The sequence below is a fragment of the Pelecanus crispus genome, chromosome 2, assembly GCF_030463565.1.
Source record: "Pelecanus crispus isolate bPelCri1 chromosome 2, bPelCri1.pri, whole genome shotgun sequence".
Classification (NCBI taxonomy): domain Eukaryota; kingdom Metazoa; phylum Chordata; class Aves; order Pelecaniformes; family Pelecanidae; genus Pelecanus; species Pelecanus crispus.
The window spans coordinates 7,784,030-7,810,471 of record NC_134644.1 but is presented as its reverse complement, the minus strand read 5'-3'; the positions used below and the strand labels follow the sequence as shown (position 1 = coordinate 7,810,471).

Genomic DNA, 26,442 nt, shown 5'->3' with positions numbered 1-26,442 from the left:
TGAAAGTCACTTTCTGAGTCCCCATTTGTTTTATGCCTGCAGTCAGACCTGTTCCTGCTGAAGTGAATGGGAACAGGAGCTGACCTGTACTCGTAGTTTTTTCCTAAAGGAACGAGTCTGATGTATCTACAGCGCGCCTCCCTGCCAGCTGCGCACCAGGGCCTGCATGGCAGCAGCCTGCACTGTCAATAGCCCCCGTGAACTGAATTAGTTCCTTAATTTGCTTCTACTAACATTTTGCCAGTGTTTCTATCCGAATATTGGAAAATACAATCATTATGAAAATGCAGGAGGGAGTAGGAACGAGTGTAAAATTGAACTGAATGTACTCTGTAACCTCTGTGGGCAGCAAAGACTGTGCTGTACGTGTGGAGGCGTGCCCAACGCAAACACTGGACACGCTGCAAAAAAAAACTCCTCGGGAAGGTCCTGATCTGCCAAAGGACAGAGCAGGTAATTAGACTGGTAATTGCTGTTACAGGAATCGAATGTACAAGTCAGAGCTGTTCCGCATTTGGGATCTGAGGAGCCGCGTGTTCGTGGGGTCGTCTGTACTGTATTATCATAAAAATGCTTGACTGTTGAGTTATGTTTACCACATTAAATTCATCACTGGTTTTCCTCTATGACGTTTTTTTCCTCCGTCGCAGCAAAGCAGATATAGGCAACAAAAGAAAGACACGTTCCCTTTTCTCAGCTTCCCTCAAGGTCTGTTCCTCATCTCACTGCATACACATACTCTACGGGTGCTTGCCCTTCTCCCTTTTCTCTTTTTCAGAACCTAGGCCGTACCTGATGTGTTGCAGTCATTGACCGTGTTTGTCATTAACTCATTTACAATAAAATTAATGTAATTTATCATCTGAACTGATACGAAGGCTACATTTGATTTGAAGGAGTAGGCGGTGAAGCGAGATATGAAGCAGGCCTGGACTACAGCCAGCGCATAGGCGCAGGGTGTGCGTCACTTGTCCCAAAGTTCTCTGAACTCCTTTGTAGTTCCCAGCACAACTTGCAAACGCTGTAGCAACGAAGAAGCTGGAGTAGGACCAGGGAACGCACAGACAAAGCCCTAACCCGCAATGCTACCGCTGCTACAGAACGCTGCACGGTGAAATCACCACCTGAACATCCCACTTAGATCGTTAGAGGGGGAGAGGATTTCAGCAAAGGGCCGCTTGGTGAGTGTGTGAAGCTGTTCAGCCCTAAACATATGAACATAAGAGTTCAAATAAAGCGCAATGCCCCCATTAGGCACGTATGACGTAGGCTTCGCAGCCAAAGGTGCGCCCTCCCTCTGCACCAGAGCGCTCCAGGAAGCGTTTAAGATTAACCTGGGCAGGAGCAATGCGGTGACAGCCTTACTGCTGTCCAGATCCTCTCATCTCTGCTTAAGCTGCTACCGCTTGAGTAGCAGCATCCCGGAGTGCTCTCAAAGGCCGCTCGGCCCTACCACCAAGTCCTAGAGCATGGAGAAATGACAAAGGTCCCTGAAAGCTCTGTATTTGCCTATATTTTGAGTGTCCCAGTCGAGACAGAACAAAACACTTGCATGATCGTGATGGAATAAGGATTATTAGCCAATTCCTTCCAAAGAACCGGTGGAAGAAAAGAGTCATCAGTTTTTCTGCAAGCTTAAAAACCAGCCGTGCCCAGGAAGGATGAGTTCTGTGTTCCTGCTGCAATGCAGGCTGAGCGAGCATGGAGGGTATCCTAAGGTGGGACAACCCTATTGCAATTAGAGGCAGTAAATAAAGCAGCTGAAGGCGGGGGGAGCAGAAACCCTGCAGTAGTGAGTGCTCCTGAATGAGTATAGGGTGAGCAAGTGCAAGTTAACAGAAACAAGATAAATAAATAGACAAGGGTGCAAAAGTTGAGTGGGATAAGAAAAAGAGAGCAAGGGAAAGAGCTAATCAAGAAAAGGGGTGTCAAGGAGGGAGCAAACCCAGAAACTCTCTGAAATCAAAAAATATTGGTGCTCACCACTCCCTGCTCTGAGCTTGTGGAAAGATCTGAATGTATTTTCTGAAAATGTAGATTAGGTTTCAGCAGAGTGCAAAGCACGGTGCCTAAATAAAACACGCCAAGCAGTAAGAACTGTAAGGATATGGAAGTTGAAAGTGTAACTACCGCAAACTTCAGCTATGTTTCCAAATCCATTTATGTCATTGGAAAGTAACTCTTATCTCAGTTCTTTCAGTGCTCTGGCTCAGTAAACAGCCCGAATTTTGGGCCACGCCATGGTTCCAGAGGGAGTGGGTGCAAAGATGACAGCGCAGCTGCAGAGCTGCTCCAGGGATGGTCCTGCAGGATGACGGCTACTGCAATCCTCACGTCTTTTGAAAATACCAGACTCGTGTCTTGTTTAAAAAGACTTACGTCTTTTAAAACACACAAGGCAAAAAGGAATACAGCAATTCATGTCAGGCAGGACTGTCCTTCCACACCTCACAGAGAGCTCTGAACAAGACCACTCTGGTAAGGAAAGCAGGATTTCTGAAGGCTACGCTTTCCTCAGCCCCACCAAATCCATCCGTGTGGTAGGACCGCACCAGTCCCTGCGGTGTGGTACTCCAGAGCTGTGACAAAGCGGGAATCCGTACTGCAGTGAGTAGAAAAGAAAGAGGCTGGGCATGAGAAGGAACACGCAGAATGACATCCACCGCAGCCATCACTGACAAACCCCGTTTTCTCATGAAATAACGCTCTTTTCATCATGTACCTATTCACTAAAGGCTGCCATACCTGCTGTTTCACAGTTACAGTACTCAGCCTTCAAGATCCAGTAATCCAGACGATGAAGGGTACAATCAGACTGTGCCAAACAATGCAGATACCTCCTTAAAGCTTGTCTGCTTCTTCAGAAGCAAGTCGCTTTTGCATATAAACAGCTTTCTTTTGCTTTAGTTCCCTGCCTTCTTACCAGGTTAGATGAACGCTGGTACACGGGAACGAACGGTTGAGATCAGGCAGAACAAACCCCATCTCCCTCAACATCATCAAGCTGTTAGGTTGGTTTAGTTTTACAGTCCATTGTACCCCAGCATAACTGCATGTTAGATATATGAGTGTACCCCCTAAAAAGACAAGATACACATGGAAAACATGGGTTTTACTTCTAAATAATGTTCATTTTTTCAATAAAACGTGGATAAATATTACCAAAAATGCTGGCAAAGTAAGTAGCGGCAAACATGGGAAAAGGCAAGTTTCCTGTTCTTCGCACCCTTCTCCCTAAAACTCTGCAGCCATTAAGTGCTGAAGTCACCACGAGCACACGCAGCGCCCACTTTATTCGAAGTCCAAAACTCGCCAGGGCGCGGACCCCACAGCTCACACCTTTCCTCCCGCCTCACCCGTCCCTTCCCACACGCGTTTGCCAGCGCTTCCCAGATGTTCGGATCCGCCGTTTCCCCAGAACAACCGAATTTATCTGCGCGCAAAGGGGACGCCCCGCCCAGGCACCGGGATGACCCGAAATACACGCCGCAGCCCGGCGGAGCGGCCCCGGAGCGCCGGGAGAGGCGGCCCGGCCGCGGCGCCCCTGGAGCCTCCGGCTGTGCGGACTGCGAGCGCGGCCCGGGGCCCGCCGGCTCCCGCCGCCCTGACAGGGAAGCCGGACGCCACCGAGTGCCTGCAGCGCTCCGGGTCACCAAGCGACGCCCCCCGCCGCAGCGCCGCCGCACCCGGCTCAGCGGCTCGGCCTGCGGCCGCCCTGCCCGCAGCAGCGCCCGGGGCCGGCGACAGCGCCCGGCGGCCCCTCAGGGGCCCTGCGCACGCGCGGCTGGCGGGCGCCCTCCGCCCAATCCGCGTCCCCGCTCGCCCTCGCTCCTCAGCCCCGCCCCTTTCTTTGAACGCCGTCGGTTGCCGCAGCCGCCGCTCTCGGCCAATCGCCGCCCGCGCTGCCGCGGCGCCACCCAATCGGCGGGCGAGGCGGGTGCGGCGGGAGGTGGGGGGGGAAGGCATGACGCAGCGAGTTTTTCCCCTCGCGGCGCCTGGCGCCGGCTCTCGGCGGCGGCGAGGTCGCCGCTCCGGCCTGTGACGCGTGACGCACAGGTACGTGAGGGGCTGGCGAGCCCGGCGGTCACGTGGGGCGGGCGCCGCCGCTGCTGCCAGGCGCCGCGGGTCCCGTGCGGCCGGCCCGCCGCTCCGCCGCCCCTCCCCCCCCCGCCGCATGTCGCTGGCGGCGCGCCCCGCTCCCCGTCAGCCGCCCGCCGCCCGCCGCCGCCTCCACCGCCGCGACCGCTGCCGCCGCCCTTGATGTGGTTCGGGGCCGGGCGGGGAGAAGATGCCGCCGTCCAAGTCCCGCAAGATCGCGATCCTGGGCTACCGGAGCGTGGGTGAGCGCGGGGCGCCGCCGTGAGGGGGGGGGGCGGCGGGCTTTGGGGCGGCGGCGCGGCGCCTTCCCCCGGCAAGGGCGGGCCGGCCCGGGCTCCGCAGCGCCCCCGGGGGAGCGCGGCCCGGCCCGGCGGCCCCGCCGCATCGCCCTCCTCCTCCGCGGCAGCAGGTGCAGCGGCGGCGGCGGGGAGGGGAGGGAGGGAGGGCCGCCCCGCTTCCCGCCGCCGGGAGCGCGCAGCCGCGGCGGGCGGGCGGGCCCCGCCATGGCGGCGCCGCAGAGCGCTGCGGGCCCGGGGCCGCCGTGGCCGCGGGCGGGAGTTCCGCACGCAGAGCCCCCGGCCCGGCCTCCCCTGGCGGCCGCGGGCCCCGGGCCGACGCGTCGGGCGCGGCCGGCGAGGAGGCCGCTGCCCCGGCGGGGGCTGCCGAAGGGCCCGCAGCTCGCCCCGAGGGGCCAGGCCCCCCCCCGCCGCAGCTCGCCCCGAGGGGCCAGGCCCCCCCCCGCCGCAGCTCGCCCCGAGGGGCCAGGCCCCCCCGCCGCAGCTCGCCCCGAGGGGCCCGGGCCGCCGCGCCAGGCGCCCTCGGCGCGGGTGGGTGCCGGCCCGCGGGGCGCTGAGGGGTGCGGGGCGGGCCGGGAGCGCTGCGGCCCCGCCGGCTCGGGGAGGCTCTGACCGAACGCGCCCCTACGTGGGGTTTACAGCCCGGTTGTGCAGTGCGGAGGGGAAGCCAGGTTGAGCTGTTGCCCGTTTCTGGCTCTCGCTGTGTTCCGTGCTCCGTACCCGCCTCAGCAGCGCGGCGGGGCCGGCTGTGGGGCCGGCTGTGGGGCCGGCTGTGGGGCCGGCTGGGCTGGCCGAGGCCGAGGGTTGTATTGGCCCCGTGGTGTCCCCAGCACGGGATCGCGTTGCTCTTGCACGGTGCTGCTGGCACAGTCTGCGTGGAGGAACTTCCCAGAAGCGTCCGGCACCGCTCTGTAGTACCTGCCAGGGTTTTTTGTCCCGCAACTGCCCCCACCTGTAATCCTTTCGCCTCCTGCGTTCACCATCTTTGATGGAAAACAGTTTCAGATGTTTTAATGTTCGGGCACTTAAAGCAGAGGGGAATAAGCCGTAGTACAGCTATCCCGATCGATCAAACTTAAAAGCGTAGATCAATGTTGAAGGTAATGTTGCGGTTGGAAAAAAACCAAGATGCTACAGAGAGATATGATGCTGCTATAAAAGGGGTTTTTACACAAAAGTAGTGGCTGAATCGGTAATGTATCTTTGATTATGCTCTCAGCAGAAAGAACCCTTAAAAAAAAAAGCTTTTTTTAAAGATTAAAAAAAAAAGGCTAAATAAGCAGAGCTGTTTCTTATATTTTGGGTGTAACTGCAGCCTGACTTTGAGACGGGATGGTGCAAAAAGGATGATGAATTTGTCTAGCCCTTAAAAGGAGCGGCGAGTAGTAGATTGATCAGTTCGCATAGTATATTTGACATCAGTTGGTGCAGTCTGTTTCATCCTCTGTCTTGTGTGTTATGTTTTCATGCCTCTTTTTTTCTTTGAACGCTGGTGAAAACAAGCAATGGGCAGTGTAAGTGGGAAGGAAGAATGCTTGAAATGCCATCCTGTAGAAGTCTGTGATGGGGACGGGGTGTACTGTTGAGCTTTGGTCTTTCATCTGTTGACCATGACAAGCAGCAGTCAAAAAATCAGGTTATGGTAGGGTATATACTCAGTTGAGGAAAACTGGAAGAAATTATATAATATTGTTAATCTGGTCGGTGATGTTTTGAGCAGTGGTACTCATACGGAAAGGATGGGCGAAAAGTTACCTAACATCTGTTAAGACGTACTGCTGAACTTCCTCAACTGAAGTTTTCTGAGACTAGTGCGGTATCAGGCTTGATGGGACAAGATCAGTTTTATTAGGATAGTTACAACTGGTATGAACAGAGAATTAAGGGGGGGGGGGGGGGGGAATTCTGGTTTACTGTAGTTTTCATTGTCCTTGACAATTCTGTGTTACCTCAAGGTTACCTTTCATGTTGAAACTGTGAAGTTACTCTTCTTAAATATGGGAGCATTAAATTTCTAGGCAAATGCTTCTGTAAAGGTTCAAGCAGTAGAAATGGGTCATTGGGCTCTTACTTCCATCGTGTAAAGCTGCTAGGAAAAACAGGAAAGTTAAACTGTGAGATTTTAGGTTGGGTCCTCTGCTTATCCAAGTATGCCTCCTAAAGTCTAGGAGGACAGCGACTTAGTTTGGCTTCGGAGAAGCTTTTGACTAAGTCTTGCTTTGTATTGTGATGGCAAGAATATTACTTGAACCACCCTGGGTGAGAAAGGACTTACTCTTTTCTTGGGACAAGCTTTTGGGTGGTAGAAAATGAAGAGCATTTCTTCTGGGGAAGGTGCAACATTTGGATGGAGCTGATGTTCATTAAGGTGGGGAATAATTCCAAAATCTGAAGAACTGAAAGGAAATGTTTTCTAAATTTCCTTTTGTAATTGAGGAGCTATGTTGCTTTGCCATGAACATTAATCTTGACCCTGGAATGAGGGAGGCTAACTCTAAGTTGTAAAATGTTTTTTATACGTTAGTGTAAACGCTTAGGTGACCCGCTCTGAAGTTGCGTGCTCTCCTTGTAATTTGGATTGTGTTTGAGGTGAAGCTACTCAGAAAACGGCAAGCTCTTTTCCCCTGTGTCTCTTTCAGTTACGTGTTGAAATAACCAGGTTTTGATGACATATTTCAAGCAGTGAGCTGTTCCCTACAGTTGATGATTCAAGAATTTTGCGGAACTTTGAGGTTATGAGTGTGTATAGTAATGGGCAGGCATGTCCTCCACAGGGATCTGTGAAACGGAGCCTGAATCTTGTATTGGCTTCATGCTAAGCCCTTCTTTCTTTTATTTACATTCAGTTTTATTCTTATCCTGATGCTGTTGTCAGATAGACTGGAGGTTGGGAGTGGTGTTCTGATATAATAGTTCTCGGAATAGAAAATTCAGGAGCCTGCTTGTTTGAATACACTCCCTCTATCTTTCAACACCACCATAAACCCTTTCATACGTGGAACTATATTCTTTGCTGATGGGAGAGATCGCAGTGGAAACCTCATGAATTCCCAGGCAGACATACTTTCTGAGATGCAGACAGAGTATTTGCCAGGAACTTCGGGACTTGTTTTTTGGTGAGGAAGGCCAATTATGTGTGGATATAGCATACAGGTTGTGGCATGACGCTAGACAGTATCACGTAAGAATGTCTCCTTTGGGTTTTGCTCAGGCTTAAATTGGTCTAAGAAGGTTAAATTCCATTATGCAAGTGTGCTTGTCTCAGTGAGGTTCTGAGTAGAAATCAGATAGATTTCATCCCAAAATCTGATAGTTTCACAATGGGAGGAACTTGACTTTGATTACTGTTGTTTGATAAGTGACCAGAGTGCACCGGCTACTTGAGATTTGATTGTGGAGAAGATCTGTCTTTATGCATGATGAAGCATAAAATTTGAAGAAGTTACTGCCTTCACTAAAAAGAATCTTCATACTTCTATTTTGGTCGTAATTTAATATATCCCAAATATAATCGGAAATAATGGATTTGCATGGAAATAAATCAAGCAAGACTAAGATTTTCTGAATCTCTTCAGAGTAACAGCCACTCTAAAAAGCAGCGTGTAGTTGTCCAAAATGCTTTGTGCCCAGTTTGGTTCTTTTTTCGTTTATAGAAGAAATATGTAAATTCAGACCACAAATGCCTGTATGAAAGAAGAGGTTTCTTAGATAATCTTGTAAAGTAGCTTATTACTCGGGTTCTCTGTATTATGTTGAACTGATGGAGTTGAGGTAAGCAGGGAGGCATTGTTTGGATCAGCTGCTTCAGTCGTAGGTCACTGTCTCAGCCCGATTTGGTTTTTGCTGTTCATACAACTCATGCTGCTGGTATTACAGATACACTTGCAGAAACTGGAATTCTGTTTCTGAATTTTACACATTTGGACTGGTGATCTGAAAATGCTCTCTTGGTCGGTTTATAGCTCTGAGGGGGAAATCCAGTTAAGTTAGTGGTGACTTACCTATTTTCTTCCCCAGCTAAATAAATCAACTTTTTTGTGTAGGTGGAGAGCAGTCCATGCTGCAGGCAGAAGTCGTCATGGTCTGTGACGGCGGCATGTAGGTAGCAAAAAAACTATGATGGAACAAAATTATCTGCCAAGGTTAGATTTATACAGGAAGGCTTCCAGGTGGTTGTACTAAGCTAAAAAAAAAAAGAAAACAAACACTTCTCCCCCCTCTGCCTTGCCTGAAAGCAAGAAAGGCAGAAAAAGTACATCCTTTAATATATACCTCTAAATAGTAAGAAGAATTGTTAGGACGAAACGTGGTTACTGGTTTTGAAAACATGATTTATATGAACATTGGGAGGTTTTTATTGTAAAATGGAGCTGAGGCCTTGCATTTCGCTTCTGAAAGATGGCATCTGTTCGCACAGTAGTATACCACCCCGAGGAGGTATCCCTTTGATATTGGACAGAGGGAAGTGGTAATTTTAGCAGGCAATAAATTGCCCGTGTAAATGTCAAGAGAGAAGGAATGGAGAAAGTACTGCTGTCGTGTGCTGTAGTTTGGTTTGCAGAATCGGTTGTGTCTGCAACATTGGAAATCCTGAGGTTTAACAGGAAAATTGAGCGGTTCGGGATCCAGCTGATACCAAAGGTTAAAATTTTGCCGAGTCCCTAAGAAGTGCCAAATTATTTTCACAGTGCTTCTCTCGTTAGGACTGCATTCGCTCTGCCGGCGTGCAGCAGTGCTCCGAACAGGAAAGGTTGCAGCTACCAGGGGACTGAAAAGAGGCTGGAAATGCCAGCTTTAATTGCATTTCGGTGTGACTGACTACGCTGTTCAACAGTGAAAGTTGCTACGCGCATTTGATAGCAGTAGCTGGAAGCACTAGAGGCAGCATGTTCAGCTGTAATATCAAGCCAGGGTAGGGTTATTTGAGGACACCGTTCCGGGATTAACTCTTAAATTGCCTACTCGGATCTCTTTCAGTGGTAACACTTGCAGGTTTTGCTTGTATATTTGAGCATTTTGGTATTTGATTACTCAACTTAGAGTTAATGTCGACAGGAGAAACCAAATGAAACGTAGATCCTGTAATTTATAAGCTATATAAAGTTGAAGCTCGTCATTTACATATACTACACTGCCTTAAGTGTAGGTTCTGAGTAAACCGACCACCTCTGCGGTACACACTGCTGCAGAAACTTAGCATAACGACGCGTTTGGGATTGCAAGAGCAGGCTAAAACGTGATGAACTACCGATTAACTTCCTGTACCTCTCCTGAAGGTGACATTCAAGGGCGTATTTTAAAAACTGCTCGACTTAATTGTGTATTCAATCCAAAATTGAAACAGCTTCTCTGTGGGATGTTCATAATGCACTCAAGCTCTGCGGATCCTGCATGAGTCAAAATTGCTTGATGTCAACCCAAATTATCCTAAATCGGAAGCTGCAGACATGAAGCATGATATGTAAAAGCACGAAGCTGCCCTTGGCGGTCACGGATCTGTCTCCTTAAGGACTTGAGAGGCTTCCTTTTGTTTTCCAAGGCCTGTATTTGAAGTGAACGGCAAATTTGTTGTGAATTTGATACTGTGAGAAACTAAAATGTGCTTCCTGAGTTTTGGGGGGTGGTTGTTGCTTGAAATTTCTCTCTTCTAATCCTGGTCAGGACATTTGCTTTCCTGTACAGTTCTTGCACGCTCATGGCAGCCATCCTGCAAGTGAGGAGATGTGGGATGGGGGAAAAGGGAATAATGTAGAGAAAAATCCATGATTTATGTTGCTTAGCAGACCTCTTAACAGGATTTAAGATTATGAAGTTTACCAAAAACACATAAATGTGGGCAGTTAAGAGATTGTATTTCCTTCTTGAGAAATGGGGTAAACTGAGGCAGTTTTTGAACAGAGTGCTGAAACAGGCTTTCAGGTGCAGCTTTTCTCAAGAGATGTCTCTGCCACTTTTCTTTATTAATTGCCATGTAATGAAGGCAGATGCAAATGAACTATGTGGGGTGGGGCTTCCCTTGGCACAAAGCCAGCTAATCCTGCATTGTGGCTGGAAGTTTCACCTTCCTGCGCCCACCCGGATGCTGGCACTGGCATGCTGGAAGCCTGGTTACCAGCTTGGGCAATTTATTTCTTTCAAAAGTAAAGCAACCAGAAGGAAAAGTTTTAATGTCATTCAGCTGGTCGGCTCTGCGAGTACAACCCTGACACAGGGGATGGGGTCAGGAGCATGAGCTGTTGTGGGGAGGGTGGAGTAGGCTCTTTGTGGTTGTGCAGACTTTACTTCAGTCAGACCTGCTAGGAAGCCACATCTGTAAGTATTTTCGTCCGCCACTCCAGATAAGCGTAAATGCTTTTTGGTAAACTATCAACAGCGGGCCTTTTGAACCTCAGTAGTTCTCTTGATGGAAAAAGATAGCCTTGTAAAGGTGGTGAACTGTGCATGAGGGAACCATGAAGAAATCAAGTTTTTCAAGATTCTTGTTTAAATAAACTTTGTAGTCAAATCTAATCCTTTCATGCAGAATTGAGGAAAAGAAAGATTTTTGACCTGTGGTAAATCATAGAATCATAGAATTGTTGAGGTTGGAAAAGACCTTTAAGATCATCCAGTCCAATCATTAACCTACCACTACCAAGTCCACCACTAAACCAATTAAGAGTAGAGTAGCACCCCCCACACCTCCTGGCTTGGTGGCTGGATCATTTATAATGAAAGTAAAAACTAGGAATCATTAAGATTGGAAAGGACCTCTAAGGTCATCGGTCCAATCATCAACCCAACAGCACCATGCCCACTAAACCATGTCCCAAAGTGCCATGTCTACCCATTTTTTTGAACTCTTCCAGGGATGGTGACTCCACCACCTCTCTGGGCAGCCTGTTCCAATGCCTGACTACCCTTTCTGTGAAGAAATTTTTCCTAATATCCAATCTAAACCTCCCCTGGCGCTGCTTGAGCCCATTTCCTCTCGTCCTATCACTTGTTACTTGGGAGAAGAGACCAAGACCCACCTCACTCCAACCTCCTTTCAGGTAGTTGTAGAGAGCGATAAGGTCTCCCCTCAGCCTCCTCTTCTCCAGGCTGAACAACCCCAGTTCCCTCAGCCGCTCCTCATAAGTCTTGTTCTCTAGACCCTTCACCAGCTTTGTTGCCCTTCTCTGGACACGCTCTAGCACCTCAGTGTCCTTCTTGTATTGAGGGGCCCAAAATTGGACGCAGTATTCCAGGTGCGGCCTCACCAGTGTCGAGTACAGGGGGACAATCACTTCGCTGCTCCTGCTGGCCACGCTGTTCCTGATACAAGCCAGGATGCTGTTGGCCTTCTTGACCACCTGGGCACACTGCTGGCTCAACTGAAACCTTCCTCTGAAGTCTTCAAATTCAGATGATGCTTCAAGTGGTAGGATCTGCTGGAATTTTGTGGAAACACTTGGTAATAAAGATGCTGCAGAGGAGCAAACCCAGAAGTCCAGACTACAATGTGCAAGGTGTTCAGAATCGCTGATTGCCTCCCTACTTTGAAAACCTGTGGAAACAGATCTAAAGGTTCTGTTGCTTTTCAGAGTAATCTTCAGTGTTTGCTAAGATATGCTACAAAATATATGTTGTCTGCAACTGGTTGACTCCTCAGCCTGGTTGACTCCTCAGCCTGGTTGACTCCTCAGCCTGGTTGCAAGTATTTATCAACACTTGCAGCATAGAAATGATTCACAACTACTTAATCTATTACTTAATCGCTGGTTCTTCCTCAGTTTACTATATGCACTTTGATCACTGTATATGGAAATTTTAAGTATAGTTGTATGGAGGATATGGGATGAGACAGTGGTGAAAAAGGTAGTTCCTGAAGTGCAGATTTTGGATTATCAAGCATGATGTGCCAATCAAGATGAAGGACAAGCAAAGAATAGCTTGTGAACCTTGGGGTCTCCTGCAAAAGGGAAGACTGCTTGGAATTTCTTATGGGTTGTCTTAAGTGAATTAGAGAACTTATGACTAGAACATGAGAAGGAACTCTATAGTAGTTTAATTTGGATGAAATCCATAAGAGCTTGTGGATAATGGCCAAAGATTACTCTTTTGAGGCATAAGACTAAATGATTGATTTCTGAAGGCCTTCTAAGGAACAGAAGACCCTAAGTCAGTGACACTGAAGATTTGTTCAGAAAAATTGCAGTGCTTCTATATTAAATAGATAGGGGCTCAAGAAATCACAATTCCCTGTTAGATTATGCTTTAAACAGTGAAGTTTCCTTTTGGCGCTCTCTCTTTTTTTTTTTTCTTTTTTTTTTTTTTTTTTTAATATAACACTGAAGTCTTAAAGAATGAGGAGTTAATACTTTTGGAATGGTTCTCAGTATTCTTAGGTGTTTTATATTACAGCAACCAGAACAGCATGCATGATAAATCTTAGCTAGTTATTTGTATTCTGTGGAGTATTGAGTTAAATGAATTTTAATTTGGAAAAAGAGGGAATACATAAGTGGTCTTCAGTGTGTGGGTGTGAACATGTGCAAGTGTAATATGAAATTATGATATGAAAGTGTCTCTTGACAACATTGTCTCCTGAGTTAGTGGGATACATCTGTCTAGCTTCAACAACTTGTCAGATTGTATTGCCAAAACTTCATTCAATATGTACGACCTCCTTGAAAGGTACTCTTGCTATATGCAAAAGAGCTGGGATGCATAATATGTAGGAAGACGCCATTAAATCTGTCCTACAAACTGTCAAAACAATCAAGCCCTTGACGTTAATGCAGTAAAGTGTATTTTACTTTAAGGCTTGGTCCTCCATTAATAACAAATCTTTAGTGTTCTAAAATCTGTTTCAAAATTCCCATTTTGAATCAGAACTGAAAGTTTCTGCTTTGAAAAGTGCATACAAACAAGCACTGTGTTTCTTAGTTTGCTGCAGTACCTTCATTGCTTTTTTGGAAGTGTCCATTTGTAATAGAAGTTCTGCTTCATCTGTATAGTTTGATACATGAATAAATTCTAAAGAAACGTGTTAGTTGTGATGTTTTAACTTTTTTCACATTTGGGGAAAAAGGTTGTCAAAATTCTTGACAAACCTTCTGTGGTTGCTAAACTTAAGTCTAAAAATTGTTCAAATGTAAGGTAATCTAAGTTCTTCTGAGCACTTGAGCTAGGAAGAATAAGTTGTCTGAATGTTTCAAAATCACGTTCTTTATACAGACTGTATCAAGGAGTCTTATGACACCGAAACCATTTTTCTGCTTGTGCTTCCTCAACTACAAAATATCTTTTATCCCGAAGTGTGGTGGTAGGACAGAGGTAGAGTTAAACTGCCAGGACTGTTTCAATGACTAGCTTGTTGAAATGTCTGCTAGACGAGCGTCTCGGATGGTGTTCCTAAGCCTAGGGTCGTGTTGTGCATTTGTCACAACCAACCGCTACAAACAAGTGTAAGTTAATGGTCGTACAGAAAAATGAGATGATGCCTTCTCTTTTTGCATTTCCAGGCAAAAAGATTGTGATTTTAAAAAGCCATTATCTCGTATACAATTTATAGCTAATAATGAGACTGTAGGATATACGTTTCTTTTTTATGAAGATGGGCATAGGAACATCCTGTTATTTTGCCATCTGGCTGCTTATGTGGGCATGGGCTGTACATCCCAAAAGTTGAAAGGGTTTAAAGGTGGAGGTTTGTAAGGAGTAAAAGGGACAGTATGAGAAGGGGTGTATGGACCCAAGTTTTAAGGGCAGCTTATTTATTTAATTTTATTATTATTGTGGGGAAAGTTGAGCCATGCCTCTCCAGTTCTTACAGCATGGAAGCATGGAAACCAAAAATGAAGATACAGGTTATTTCCCAAATAGCCAGGCTAAGGAAGTAAGCAACTTCTGAAAGACTTTGTGCCTATGGTAAATCTTGGCCCTTGACCTATTTGCCTGTCATAGTTCACATTTTATCCGTTTCTGCTGAGTAGATGTGACGTACCTAATTTCTTAGATACTGTTTAAAATAGACTTGAATTTATGATTAGCTGGATTAATTTAGGATTTAACTGCATAGTAGCAGAGTAATAATCACTATTGCACTTTGAGAATTTTATTTGTGTTGATGTGCAAAGACTTGTACAGCAGACAAATACAGCGCACTGCTCTGTCTCTTGAAAATTGGCCTGAAGTTAGGTTGCCTTAAACTGTAGCTTGATACTCAACTCCTTCTCCAAGTTGCATGGTTGTGCTAGGCGAGTGCTGGAAAGTGAAGAATCCAGCTTCTCTTGGCAAGTGCTTCCTCAGGTGCCAGAGCTGGACTGGCTGGAAGACACTTCACTTGTGAAAGAGAGTCTAAATGGAAAAATAATGCAGGTTGTAAATGTCATCCTCGGTTATCTCCCTGGGTTATTTTCAAGGCGGGGTAGGGAGGGTAGGGCGGGGTTGCTATTTGTTCTGTTGGGGGGGGGGGGGGGTTGGTTCTTCCTTGCAATGATCAGAGTTCTGTATTGTGACCTTTTTGTAGTAGATAGTATAAAAAGTGAGAATAGAAAAGTATGATTCCTACCTGAAAACTCTTAATTTGAAGCACCTTGTGAGCCAACAGATGGATACACACTGGTTAGAAAGGTAAGGAAGCCAGCCAGCTGTCATGACAGGGAAGAACTCTATAGTATGCTACAGCAAACAAGGGTTACCTATTCTATCTTCTCTGCCATATGGCAAAATCCACTGTGTTGTGTTATGTCTGATGGATTTTTGGCTTAAATTCCCTTAAAATTTCCTGAGGTTGGGGGCTCTAATGATTCTTCTGGTACTCTGCATGGTGTTATCTTTACCCCGGAGTCTTTTTTTTCCTGGTATCTTAACCACGTCTGTTCTGCTGTGATTTTGGTATATTATTACTTTGAACCTTCCTTACCATTAACAGATTGTTGTCTGTATTCAGAGGCTACTCTGTTACATTGATCAGGTAAGTGTGTAAATGAAGAAGGCTTGCAATCAGAGTTAGTGGAGAGGGGTTAATGACTAACTCCAGCTGTGTGACATGCTATGGTATGAAGATGGCATTTAACAGATTGTGGCTTTCTTCAACCCTGATTAATAGAGGGGAGGAACTTCACGTGTTAAGCAGAAGGGACATGGAAGATGCCTATAAAGTTAATTCAGAGAAGATCTAGAATTGAATTGGAGGAGAGACAACAGTAATTTATGAAAGGTTGATCTGAATCTGATGGGGGGAGACAGCTTTTGTAGAGGAAGGTGTCGTTCAGGCATACTGGTTTTTATGTTGGCATTGTTTTGTATAGATCCACAGCAGCCTTGTGCTAGCACAGGAGAATTAAAGTGGTCAGGGCTCAACTGTATGGTCATTAATCAAGATAGTGTCAGTGTCTACCTAAGCATCTGTTGACAGAGGTGTGATGGAGTTGACCACGTTCTGCTCCACTGGCAGAAGAGAGAGTCAACGCTAATCTCTGTCAGTATCCCTAAAGACCACCTTCTCTGTTTTGTGCCAAGAGATGTTAGTGTTGTCAGGGTTGGTACCGCAGTTCCTGGTGCTTTGTGCAGCTTTGGGAACTTCCAGCAGTGCAGCTCATGGCAGGTGAGTAGTGCTGTGTGCTGATGTTGACTGCCGGTAGCAGCACTCTTTCCACGAAAGTCAAGTTTGGGCTGCCACGTGCATTGCTGGCATTTGTTGACATTGGGTTCATCAGACTTTGGACCATCAGTGGGGGCAGGAAGAGTCTGTTACATGGACTTACTACTTCATAGTTGGGTGTAGTGCTGCAGGCTGAAGCTGCCTTTTCTTGCTAAGATCTCCAGTGCTTATGCAGTTAGATTGTGATATATATGTTTAATATGTTGTAAAAGCAGCCTGCCTCTAGTTGTTGGAATAAATTGGTAATATCTTCAGGTTTTGCTACGGGTTGGCAAATAGCTCTGTGGACCTTTTGTCAGAGTGAGGCTGAAATTTCTTAGCTATAGTTGCTGGACATATATATCACACTGTTTGCTTGGTGATGTTACTGGGAGAGGGGATATTACCATTACTACCTTGTCAGGATTTTGTCAGGGACCTGCTCTCTGTCATGCTACAACAAGGAAGAGAGAAATACATCTCTTACTATTCTTGCAATTCCAAGAAGATCCTTGAGACTGTGTTTCGTACACATTTCAGTAGTACTGTCAAGAGGGTCCATTTCTCACCGTTTCAGCTGCATTTCCAACAGTTTACTTGGTGTTATGATATGCTCAGGGTCAAGCTCCTAGACTTGCCTTTTTAAAATGATGACAGGAAAATTTCACTGACATTTTCAGAGACAGCTCTCTGCTTTGTGGTGTGGTCGTGGGTAACGATGAGGTATGGTGGCCACAGTGTTGGCAACAGTCAACGCTACGGCTCCAGTCCTCGTAAAGATCCTTACAAAGGAAGGTCCTTACGGAAGACCTGCATTTCAGTGAAACAGTACTGATCCATTGAAAGACTGAGGCCTTTCATCTTGGTAAGGGTTCTGTCTTATTAAACCTTTCTCTGTTATTGTTGTAGACCAGGTGATCTAAAAACCTGAGATTTGCAGTGAAAGGAAGAGGAAAGAAGAGTTTATCCTGTTTTCTAATAGAAATGCTAAGTTTAAAACCCTAATTTGTATTTGTGCATTCTGGCTTGTTCAATGGCACACTGCTTTACCAGGTGGTCAGTAGTAGCATGTAACTTAATGTGGCTGGTGTTAACTTCAGCCAGTTGTGTAGAAATGAAAAAAAAAAAGGAAAATGATGGCTGCAAATCCCTGGTAAACCTAAACAGCTGTTTTGTCCCATGTGGCGTGCAGAGAGTGGGGTTCATCAGCTTCTGCTGTCAAATTCAGCTGTGCTGCAAGCACAGTTAAGGCAGTGTCTGTGCAGCGGATGGAGAGCTAGTGCTGGTAACTGCAGTTGGAAGGATCCACTTCTTGAAGTGCTTAAAACCTGTTAGTCCCAATGTTTCTGGCTTGTAGGAAGGTAATTTACATTGTACACCCCAGTCATCTTTGGCGTCAAGAAAGAACTGACTAGAAATTGGGAGTTCATTCCCTTGTGTTGAAACAAAAACCTTGAAGATGGAAAAGGGGAATGCATGGAATGCATTAAAGCAAAAAATACACATTTTTATTTCTAATGACATAGCATTTTAAAACTGATTTAATGATGAAACAGTGACAGTTACTCAAAGTATCTTTCAAAGACATTTCATGTTGTGCATACCCAGTGATCCAAGGAAAGGTCAAGTTTATTCAGATACCTAATTAGCTGCTTGAAGTGTGTGCATAGGGAGAGAGGACTTGGCTTCTACCCAGCAGTACGACTTGAATTTTGCCTCTTTGGGGGGAAATCAGTATAAAGTTCAGGCTCTTTCCTTCTAAGTGTGTCATAAACCAAAACATTAGGGTCTGATCTTTAAGCTTAATAAGCTTCCCTGTAGAAGTCCAGTATATCAAGTAGTACTGCCTAACTTTTAGTTCAGGAATGCATTTGCTAATTAGGCTAGCAGACATGCCTGATAAGTCAAGTTGCCTCTGAATTTCTACAGCCACCTGAAATATTTTAGGCATGGTGCTGTGGGGAGGGAGGTGGGAAGGTGCTGCAGGGACGCAGTTTCTGCAGAAAGTCTGAAGGGAATACAGAGGATGGTATTCATCTGAGCAAATATTGGTTGTCTGTCTTGGATGTGAATGTCTGAATTTCTGTTGTAGTTGGGAGAGCCCAGGATGCAGTTTCCTTGACCTATTTAAAGCATCTTGGAGTCAGCCATCTATGCATGTATAACATGGCTGGGCAAGGTGCATGCCACAGAATTTTTCTGGATTTCTTTAAGCCTTGTAACAGCTTTTCTGTCTTTGGCAACTGGTAGTAAACACGTGGAATTAAAATTGGTTTACCTCGTTAAAAGGGAAATATCAGGCAAACTGTGGCACGTGCTTTTCTACCAGTAAGGGTAACAAGCAGAGGTAACTGGGCTGTGCGCTAAAATAACTGAAACATTTCTTCTGACAATCCTTGCTGAAGTTACTGACTTAAATGGAGACAAAATGGGCACCTGGAAGTGGCAACTAAGCTGTTGCAGCAAAACAGTGGAATTTTTCTGTACATACTTGCCTGGACATCTCATACACTGCAACAGTGCAAGTGAACGTTGAAGGGTGAGCGCTGCAGCAGGATGGAGCAAGCTTGCTGTTACATATCAGGGAGTAAAACACGTGCTCTCTTCTTGCTTTCCTTACAGAAAATATGATCTAGAGGGCATCAGTAGGACTTCTTGGTTTGTGTTTTGAAGGCTCATTGCTGCCAACCTTGCAAGGGCCTGCAAATACACTTGTGAGTTTGACCAACTGCTTTGAAATCTGAAGAAAATCAAGGAAGCCATCTGACTTCCTTTCTAAATGACTGTGTCTCAGATTTCTTCTGGCTTGCAGAGGAATACCTTTGATAAACCTCAAGAAGATTGTGCAATGCAGAAGGAAGGGAAAGAAGCATGTGTCCTTTTCTCCCTGCAGGCTTGTGTTGTTGGTGTTACAGACCGTCATGTGAACCTCCTCTTCTACAGCAGGAGTGGTTCTTGCTACGATACATTGCCTTAGACTGTCAAATATATTTCCTTATATCCTAATTTAAAAATGGATCAGAAGAAGGCAGGGAACAGTTGTAGCAATGGTACAGAGTGCCACAGAAGTTGAAAAAGAGCTTGCGTTGTCCTGAAATGCTGATCCGCTGTTTGGTTTGTCATGAAGGTCTCTTCTGTTCTTGAGGTACCTCACTAACAAAAGATGTCTCATTGAGATCCTCAGACTTTTGCTCTTGCAGGATTCAAAGGGATCTAAGGATCCTTTAGTCTGTCCTTCAGAAAGCGCAGACAACACTTTGACAGGAGTGCCACCACTCTTTGTGTTGCAAATCGAGCATGAGTATCGTGCAAGTGCACCTATGAGCGAGTGCACCAGTTGAGCTCTGTGTGTCAGCAAGATTTTTCTCTGTAAGCATCAGAAAATAATTTAATCCTGGTGTCACAATGTTGACGTCACAAGGAAATCACTACAAAATGAATTAAACTACATCTCAAAGTAGATGTTTTTAAGTGATAATTCCTCATGATAATGAGGTCTAATAGTAGAATTAAGTTGCATCTGAGTAAAACACAAACTACTCATTGTATCACTGTCTCCAGAGGTTTAGAAACAGAATTCTTTATTGACCCAGATGTATCATTTTTATAGTCATTAGAATGATTCACTGAACTACATCACAGTGGACAGCAAAATAGCAACTATGTAGTCATAATTAGTACCTGGGGGAAAAAAAATCTTAATTAACCATAGAAAGTTGCTGGTGATGAAGCCTGAGATGAATGCTGAGCTAGTGATGGGTTCTGAGATCATCTGCTATCTTGTGAAAAGATTTTTGTCGAAGAGTGATGCTATAATTCCCTTTGCTACCCAGTTAAATCTCCATCTGCTCCAAGAAGTTGTTCTGTCCCTTTCTGTGCTCTGAGGACAAATAGATAATTTGCACTGTGGGAATGCTGGTGTCTCCATTTTGTGCATCTTGGTATTCTGAATTAAAGAAGATAAAGATCCCAACGTTCAAGTTAAATCGAGTGTAACTTCCAGTATGAAAACTTAATCTCTGTGAAGCATAGTAAGTTGAGCATAGCTCCGTGTGAGGTATCCAAAGTTGGGTACGCAATGAGTCTTATCTAATTTGATATGACTAACAGCATTTTGTTATGAAATTCCTTGAACCCTTTTGTGACATAAACCTAAACTAGTTTGTGACAAAACCTAAACTAGATTGAGTAGATCTACGTAGAGACTAACTTAGGTACGATGCTAGGCTTGTGGTAGGAGTGGATTAGAAGCTGCCGGCTGTTAAGTGTTTAATAATTAAGCAAAGTACATAAGCAGGTGTTTCAATGGGAAAAGATGGGTTAAAGAAACTATGCATCTAAAATCCTAACAGAATGGAGAATTGAAACTCTTCAGTTGTTGTTGTTCTTGACCTGTCAAACTGTTTACTGATTGCTTGTGCAGACGATTTTGAGTATTGAGAAATTCTTCCTGTTGAGATAAACTGCACGGTGCTGCCAGCGGCTGTCATCGTGGAGATGCCACGTTAGAGGGCAGCTGCAGAATCGAGCTTGCACAATGCCTTGCTTGTGGAGCTGTTGTTTGACTTGCTCACTGGCCAGTTGCATCATTTCTATCTCCTGGGTTTGGGGCGGGGGGAGTTGGCTGAAGATGAGAATTTCATCTGGGCTTTCCCTCTGCCTGTTGCAAGGAGAATAAGGCTGTGGGATGGGGACGGCAGGCAAGTGGTGGTGCACCGATGAGAGGGCATGGCCTCTTTGGGGAGGCCAGCTGTTCGTGAGCCCACCCATGCTCGGTTACTCAGCTTCTTGGTAAACTCTCTGGTATTCTAAAGCTTGAATTTTAAGGCTAGATTAAATACCACAGCTCTTGTCCAAGAAGTAAAACGATGAGTAAAAATTCAATTTGGCAATTGTTTTGCCTTGACAATTGCAATGGCATTTGAAACTGATGTGCTATGACTGCACTAGTCAGAGTGTTTATGGGATGTGCCATTTTATGTAGCGAGTGCTCTATTGTATGAACAGAAATATGACAGCTTTATTTTTTGAAATGCCTTTCTGTCTGAAAACCTGTTCCTCATCTGTTTTGACAGTGGAAAACTCTTTTCTTCACCACTCCTGCATAATATCATAAATAATGAATTGTGTATACAAATACCCTTTTGGCACTTCTGGACAACTTGAGCTTTTGGCCACCTTTTTTGTATTCTAAACACTTGTAAAAGCCATTCCTCCCAACCCTTACCTTCTGTCCTGTTCCTCCAGGGAGAGGGAGAGTCAGTTCACTTGGAGGATTTTGCTTACAACTCCTCTGCCATAGAGTATGTGGTGCTTTGAGCTACCATAGCAAGTACAGCTGGAGGAGTCATCCTGTTGCCCTCCACTGATGTTGCCCTTAATTTGATTAATTTATTTCTTCATAGTCATTTTGAGCTCTCCGATTCTGAACAGAGTCAGAAGGTTAAACCATAATCTTCTCCAGTAAGATTCTGCAAATGCTTTTTCATCTTAAAATCACAGGTCTCCATCAATTTAGTGAACTGCTTGCAGCAGACCTGGCCTTGCTTCCACTCATGACACTTCTCCTTTTGTTCTCAACAGATGTTTATTTTCTTAAAACTTGAGGACAGTGGGTACACTAAAAGTACCAGTGTGGAGGATGCTACAAGGCAAAGATTAGCAAACTAAAAAAAAGTCTGACATTTGTTCCAAATGAGGGCATACTAGAGCTGAGCCTTTTTTGGGGTACACACCCTTGAGTAATTATTCAGTTAATCAGATCTTTGCTACTGGTGTCAGGCTCTGTCGTCCTTTTAGGCTGAAGCGTGCTAGCAACGTATGCACGTCTAGACCGCAGTGTCTCCCTACGTCCTCCTCCCTGCAGTGCTCCGAGATGGAGTTAGCACATCAGTAAACACAGTTGTGTGCAGTTGCTTGGCCCCTGCCTTACGGATGTTATGTTTATGTTGTAATTCTCTCTGAAAAAGTTGCCTGATCTTTCCGGGGAAAGAAGTGATAGGAGCTAAATTGTCAACTTAATTTTCCTCTCTGGCCACGAGCATAGGTCAAAGGCCTGGAATAAAACCTGTGGGACAAAGTTCAAGCCAAGCTGTTGTTGACATGGTCCTGCATGCTTCCTGGGCATGGGCTGAGACAAGGCAGTGGGGTGTTAATAACTTAGGTTTTAAATTTCTTGTGTCCCCTTTGGAAGCCTTGCTTTAGTGGGATACTGTTGCATGCACTTACCCCCAGGGGGTACGTGGCTGAATCCAAGACTGGAGAGCTTCCCTGTGGCTCATCTAGGAAAGCAGGCATCCTCTTGTGATCGCAAACACATCATTACTGGAAGGCTTGTTACGAAGCTTGGAGGAATTTAGGAGGAGAGTGTTGGAATACTGGTTTTGTCTGGTTTTGTTTCCTCTTCTTTCACTGTTAGGAGGAAAGCAGTAATTAATACAGCTGGATGTTAAATGCAGCATTTTCTGTTGGCTCTGACTTCTTTCTAGTATTCCGTTTCCGGACTTAGCACAGACGGTAGCAGTCAAGTCTTTCAGTTAGTTTAGAATCCTTCTTGAGAGGAAAAATGTTCGATGATGATCTGTGCTTAACTTAGCTCTTCCTATCTTGAAGATATATAACAGCGTAATACAGGAATAGTTAACTTTGTTTTAAAACAGAGTGCTTTGTGTGCTGGTATTGGCAAAGAATATGGAAGCATGAACTCTGAGTAGCAACTTCATAAGCTTATAGCTGAAGAAGAAATAGCTTGAAAGTTCATTCAGTTTCTAAATGGTGTCCAAAATACACAGTTTGAGAAAGTTGCTGGGATGCATAATCTCAGTTCTAAGTCTGTCCTTATTAGGATGATTTCAGATGTGCGTGGTTGCTTCCCCCCCACCCCCTTCTTGCCAGAGCAACAGCTTGAAGTGCAGTGTTCACTGTAAACTCATGCACAGTGAGTATGACACCTTTAGTTGCACTGTTAGATATATCGGGAAATGGTATCCAAGAAATAGATTTGAGAAAAAGCAGCTCTTAAAAGGTTGTGTGCTGGTTGGTCTGTCGGGAGTTTGTCTGGGGGTTTTAGCATTGTATCTTGAATAAACTGGAATGATTGATATGAGACAGCAAAGGGATAAGTATGGCAGAGCTGGGCAGTGATTAAAGGTTATGGCTGTTGGAAAATCCCCAAATGATGCTGCTTGTGTAACATTTTCTTCCTTCCTCCTGGAGAAATAAATCCTGGAAGTGTTGCAGTTACTGAAGGAATTGACTGCACATATAATTATACATATTAAGCCAAACTTCCCTTGCATCGCTTTCATCCTTCTACTTTGTCTGGCTTGCAGGGTTTTTTTAGAGTGTCTTTAACAAAATGACTTGCTAAGTATGCTGATAATAATAAAAAGTCAAATGTGAACAAGTCAAGAGTGTTGTGTGATGAAGCAAGAAGGGGGGGGGGGGGGGGGCTGGAGGTAGAAAACTATTTTTTTAAACATCTCCTGAAGGAATGCTTAGGAAAGAACATTTTCTACAGCAAAGTATAAACATAGTGTGGTCTAAGCACTGGAAGTCCAAAGCAGTTAGTTCTTGAAAATAGTTTCACTATAAACTAGTTCATCCACAACATTGGTTACTTATGATGTCATTGAAAGGCTTCCATTGAGTAGGATGGTCTTGAGTCTGAATTTTAATTTGAGGTCATATTTTGTTCATGCTTCTTGCCGACGAGAAGAGTATAAAAGAGCATGAAGAATATGCTCATGTCCAAAAGCAGCTAATGCACTTGGCAATCTTCATAAGAGTGTATTTGTCCAGTAAACATAATGTAATAGGATCTAGTAGATTCCCAAATGTAGAAGACATGCTGTAATGGAAATTGTGTCGGGACTTCAGTAATGCTTTGAAAAGTCTTCAGTTGCAGAGTTTTAAAGGTGCTTTTTATGGTCGGTGTATGTGATTCGCTTTTACCATCTTGTAAAATCTTTCAAGACTAAATTAGTCTTCATTTTTTCCAATCTGCTACTTAGTGCAACATTTTGCATTACTCTTTATTGGGAGGTGTATGATCAGATCAGCATAACTGAAATGGGGAACATCCGCAAAAGTAGCAGTTAAATTGCTTTCAAAAGAATAAATCCAATGATGCCCACTCGATCACTATGCTTAAAATACAGCATCCACCAGTCTGTTGTAGTGTTGCATTAAGAGGATTGATAGAAGAGGAGAGTATATTGAGCTCAAGAATTTTGAATTCATCCTTTTGTCATGGGAAAGATGTCCAATCTCCTAGTCAAACCAAATTTGGTTAATTCCATCCAAGTTCCAAGTTTTCTGTGCGATGACTGAAAATTATTTCTAGTTTTTCTTGCTTCTTGAAGAAAAACCTTCCAAGTATAACAGTTTCTTAAATTTAGTGTTATGAGGATTGGACACTGCTACTTTTGGATTTGTTTTAAACTGGAGGAGGCACTTAAATTATGCTGTGTTAAAACAAAAGCAGAACACGTGCCGAGTAGCTCTTGTACTACTTTTTGTATGTTCAGGAGACCCAGTTACTAGGAATAGGCACTTAATTTAAAAATAGGTCAGTTGTCATGTATAGATGTTTAAATGAACCATACAAAGCTCATATTGGCTTTTATAAAAACATCAGTGTATCTACTAGTAAGTAACAGCCTGAAGACTTGTTTTAATACAAATTATCTTTTCTTTGCTTTACAGGAAAATCTTCACTGACGATTCAGTTTGTGGAAGGACAGTTTGTTGATTCATATGATCCAACCATAGAGAACAGTAAGTAAACAACTGACAAGCCGTTGTTCTGCTGTACCTAACTAACTTTTACCAGAAGCCATTGTGGTTATATGTATTACTTATATGGGCATTTACATTTTAACATTAAAGCTAATTAATTAACTGTTTTATTAATCTTTTAAACCAATGCTTACCAAGCTTACAGTATTGCAGCATGGAAATCACTGTGTGCATGTTTCTCCAAACAGCTAAACTGTCTTAATGCTGAATGAAGTAAAACCTAATCAATCTGGTTAAAATGCATCTCCTTCTTGTGTCATATGTGTGTTATTGGACATCTGGTTCCCCTAATATAGTCGGGGCACTTCAAACTAAGTATGTCATACCTATAGGAAAATGTGCCACTATATGCAAGTATTCCAAAGTCTCAAATGTCTCATTTGATCAGTATATCCAGATGAACACAAAGCCAGCAATACCAGTCAGGAACAAATGAGTACCTTAGAAGGTAGACATGCTGTGGCCATGACAACATGATAATCTTTAAAATTACTCATTTCCAACTGCTTGATAACAAGCCTGGTACACAATTAGCTTGCCACAAATACTGCGTAACTGACTTCTTAAGTGTCTCTTTTCTCTTGGCAGTTTTTTTAATATTGGTGCCCTTGTGGATAGGTAGCATAGGGGGTAAGTAAAGATGCCGGTACTAAAAATGCTGCCAAGAGCAACAAGTCACTTCAGAGGCGAGGTACCCAGTATTCATTACAATCCAACCACCTCTTTCTGAGCTAGCAGTGGTCATAAAGTACTTGAGCAACTGTGGCACTAGGCTGAGTAACTTGATCACATTGGATCATTTTAATTGTGGCAAATAAAACTTTGATATTGTGATTGTAACCCTGGAGTTCTTGTGTTTTAATGACTTCTGAAATGCAGTGGCAGCACGCATTTTTACTGTTTTGAACTGGTGTAGTAGGACGTTAACCCTATGTGATACTCGAAGTTTGAATGAAGTAATCAGAACAAGGTTTCTTTTGGATATGTATATGGGGTAATAATTACAAATCAGTAGCTATCAGGATATTTTACTCTGGATTATTTTATTGCTTAGAACTAAAATTCAAACGCTACTTTTTGAGACGCTCTAAATTTGCTTTAGCGAGTCAGGGTGGGTAATTTGCCCCTTGACTTGAATGATTGTTAGTCCTTATACAGATGTCATTAATATTAACACTTTCCATCATCCCTTTTTGCTTTGTTAGAATTATAAATAATGTTTGTTTTGAATTAAAGCTGCTAACAAAATATTGGGGATTAAGTTTCTATATTTAAAATCTTAATATCAGTTGGGACAGGCTATTTTTCACTGTCTGTGCTATATAAATGCAAATTATTTAAAGTAATCTTTTAGTTTTATGCAGGTGTGTGGGAATGAATAAAGCTTGAGAGACATGGGGTCAAAATCTCTCCAAAATACTGAGCCTGTATCTTGGTTTAGGGTTTTGACACCTTGGTACGAGGTTGGCATGTTTCATCCTTTACAAGCTCTTCCTGTCCACAGAAACCTATTGTCTGTAACTGCTCTTAGTAACTCTGTAGCTGTATGTCTCGCACTGGTAGCATTTCTTAACTATATGAAAATACACTCTGGATGCATTCTGCTCTTATTTGACTCTTGTCTGTACCGCTTGCTTG

General features: G+C 44.4%; 1 protein-coding gene across 2 annotated transcripts in view; it reads left to right on the top strand.

Annotated features, from left to right (window-relative positions):
* The first annotated feature begins 4,253 nt into the window (after positions 1-4,253).
* The window catches only part of RHEB (Ras homolog, mTORC1 binding), a 44,141-nt gene continuing 21,952 nt past the window's right edge, over positions 4,254-26,442 (top strand). For both annotated transcript variants that reach the window (XM_075705471.1, XM_075705469.1), the window contains exons 1-2: positions 4,254-4,340; positions 24,712-24,783. In XM_075705471.1, the coding sequence (XP_075561586.1) occupies positions 4,289-4,340; positions 24,712-24,783 (124 nt within the window). In that variant the 5' untranslated portion in view covers positions 4,254-4,288. The remainder of the gene's footprint in view (positions 4,341-24,711; positions 24,784-26,442) is intronic.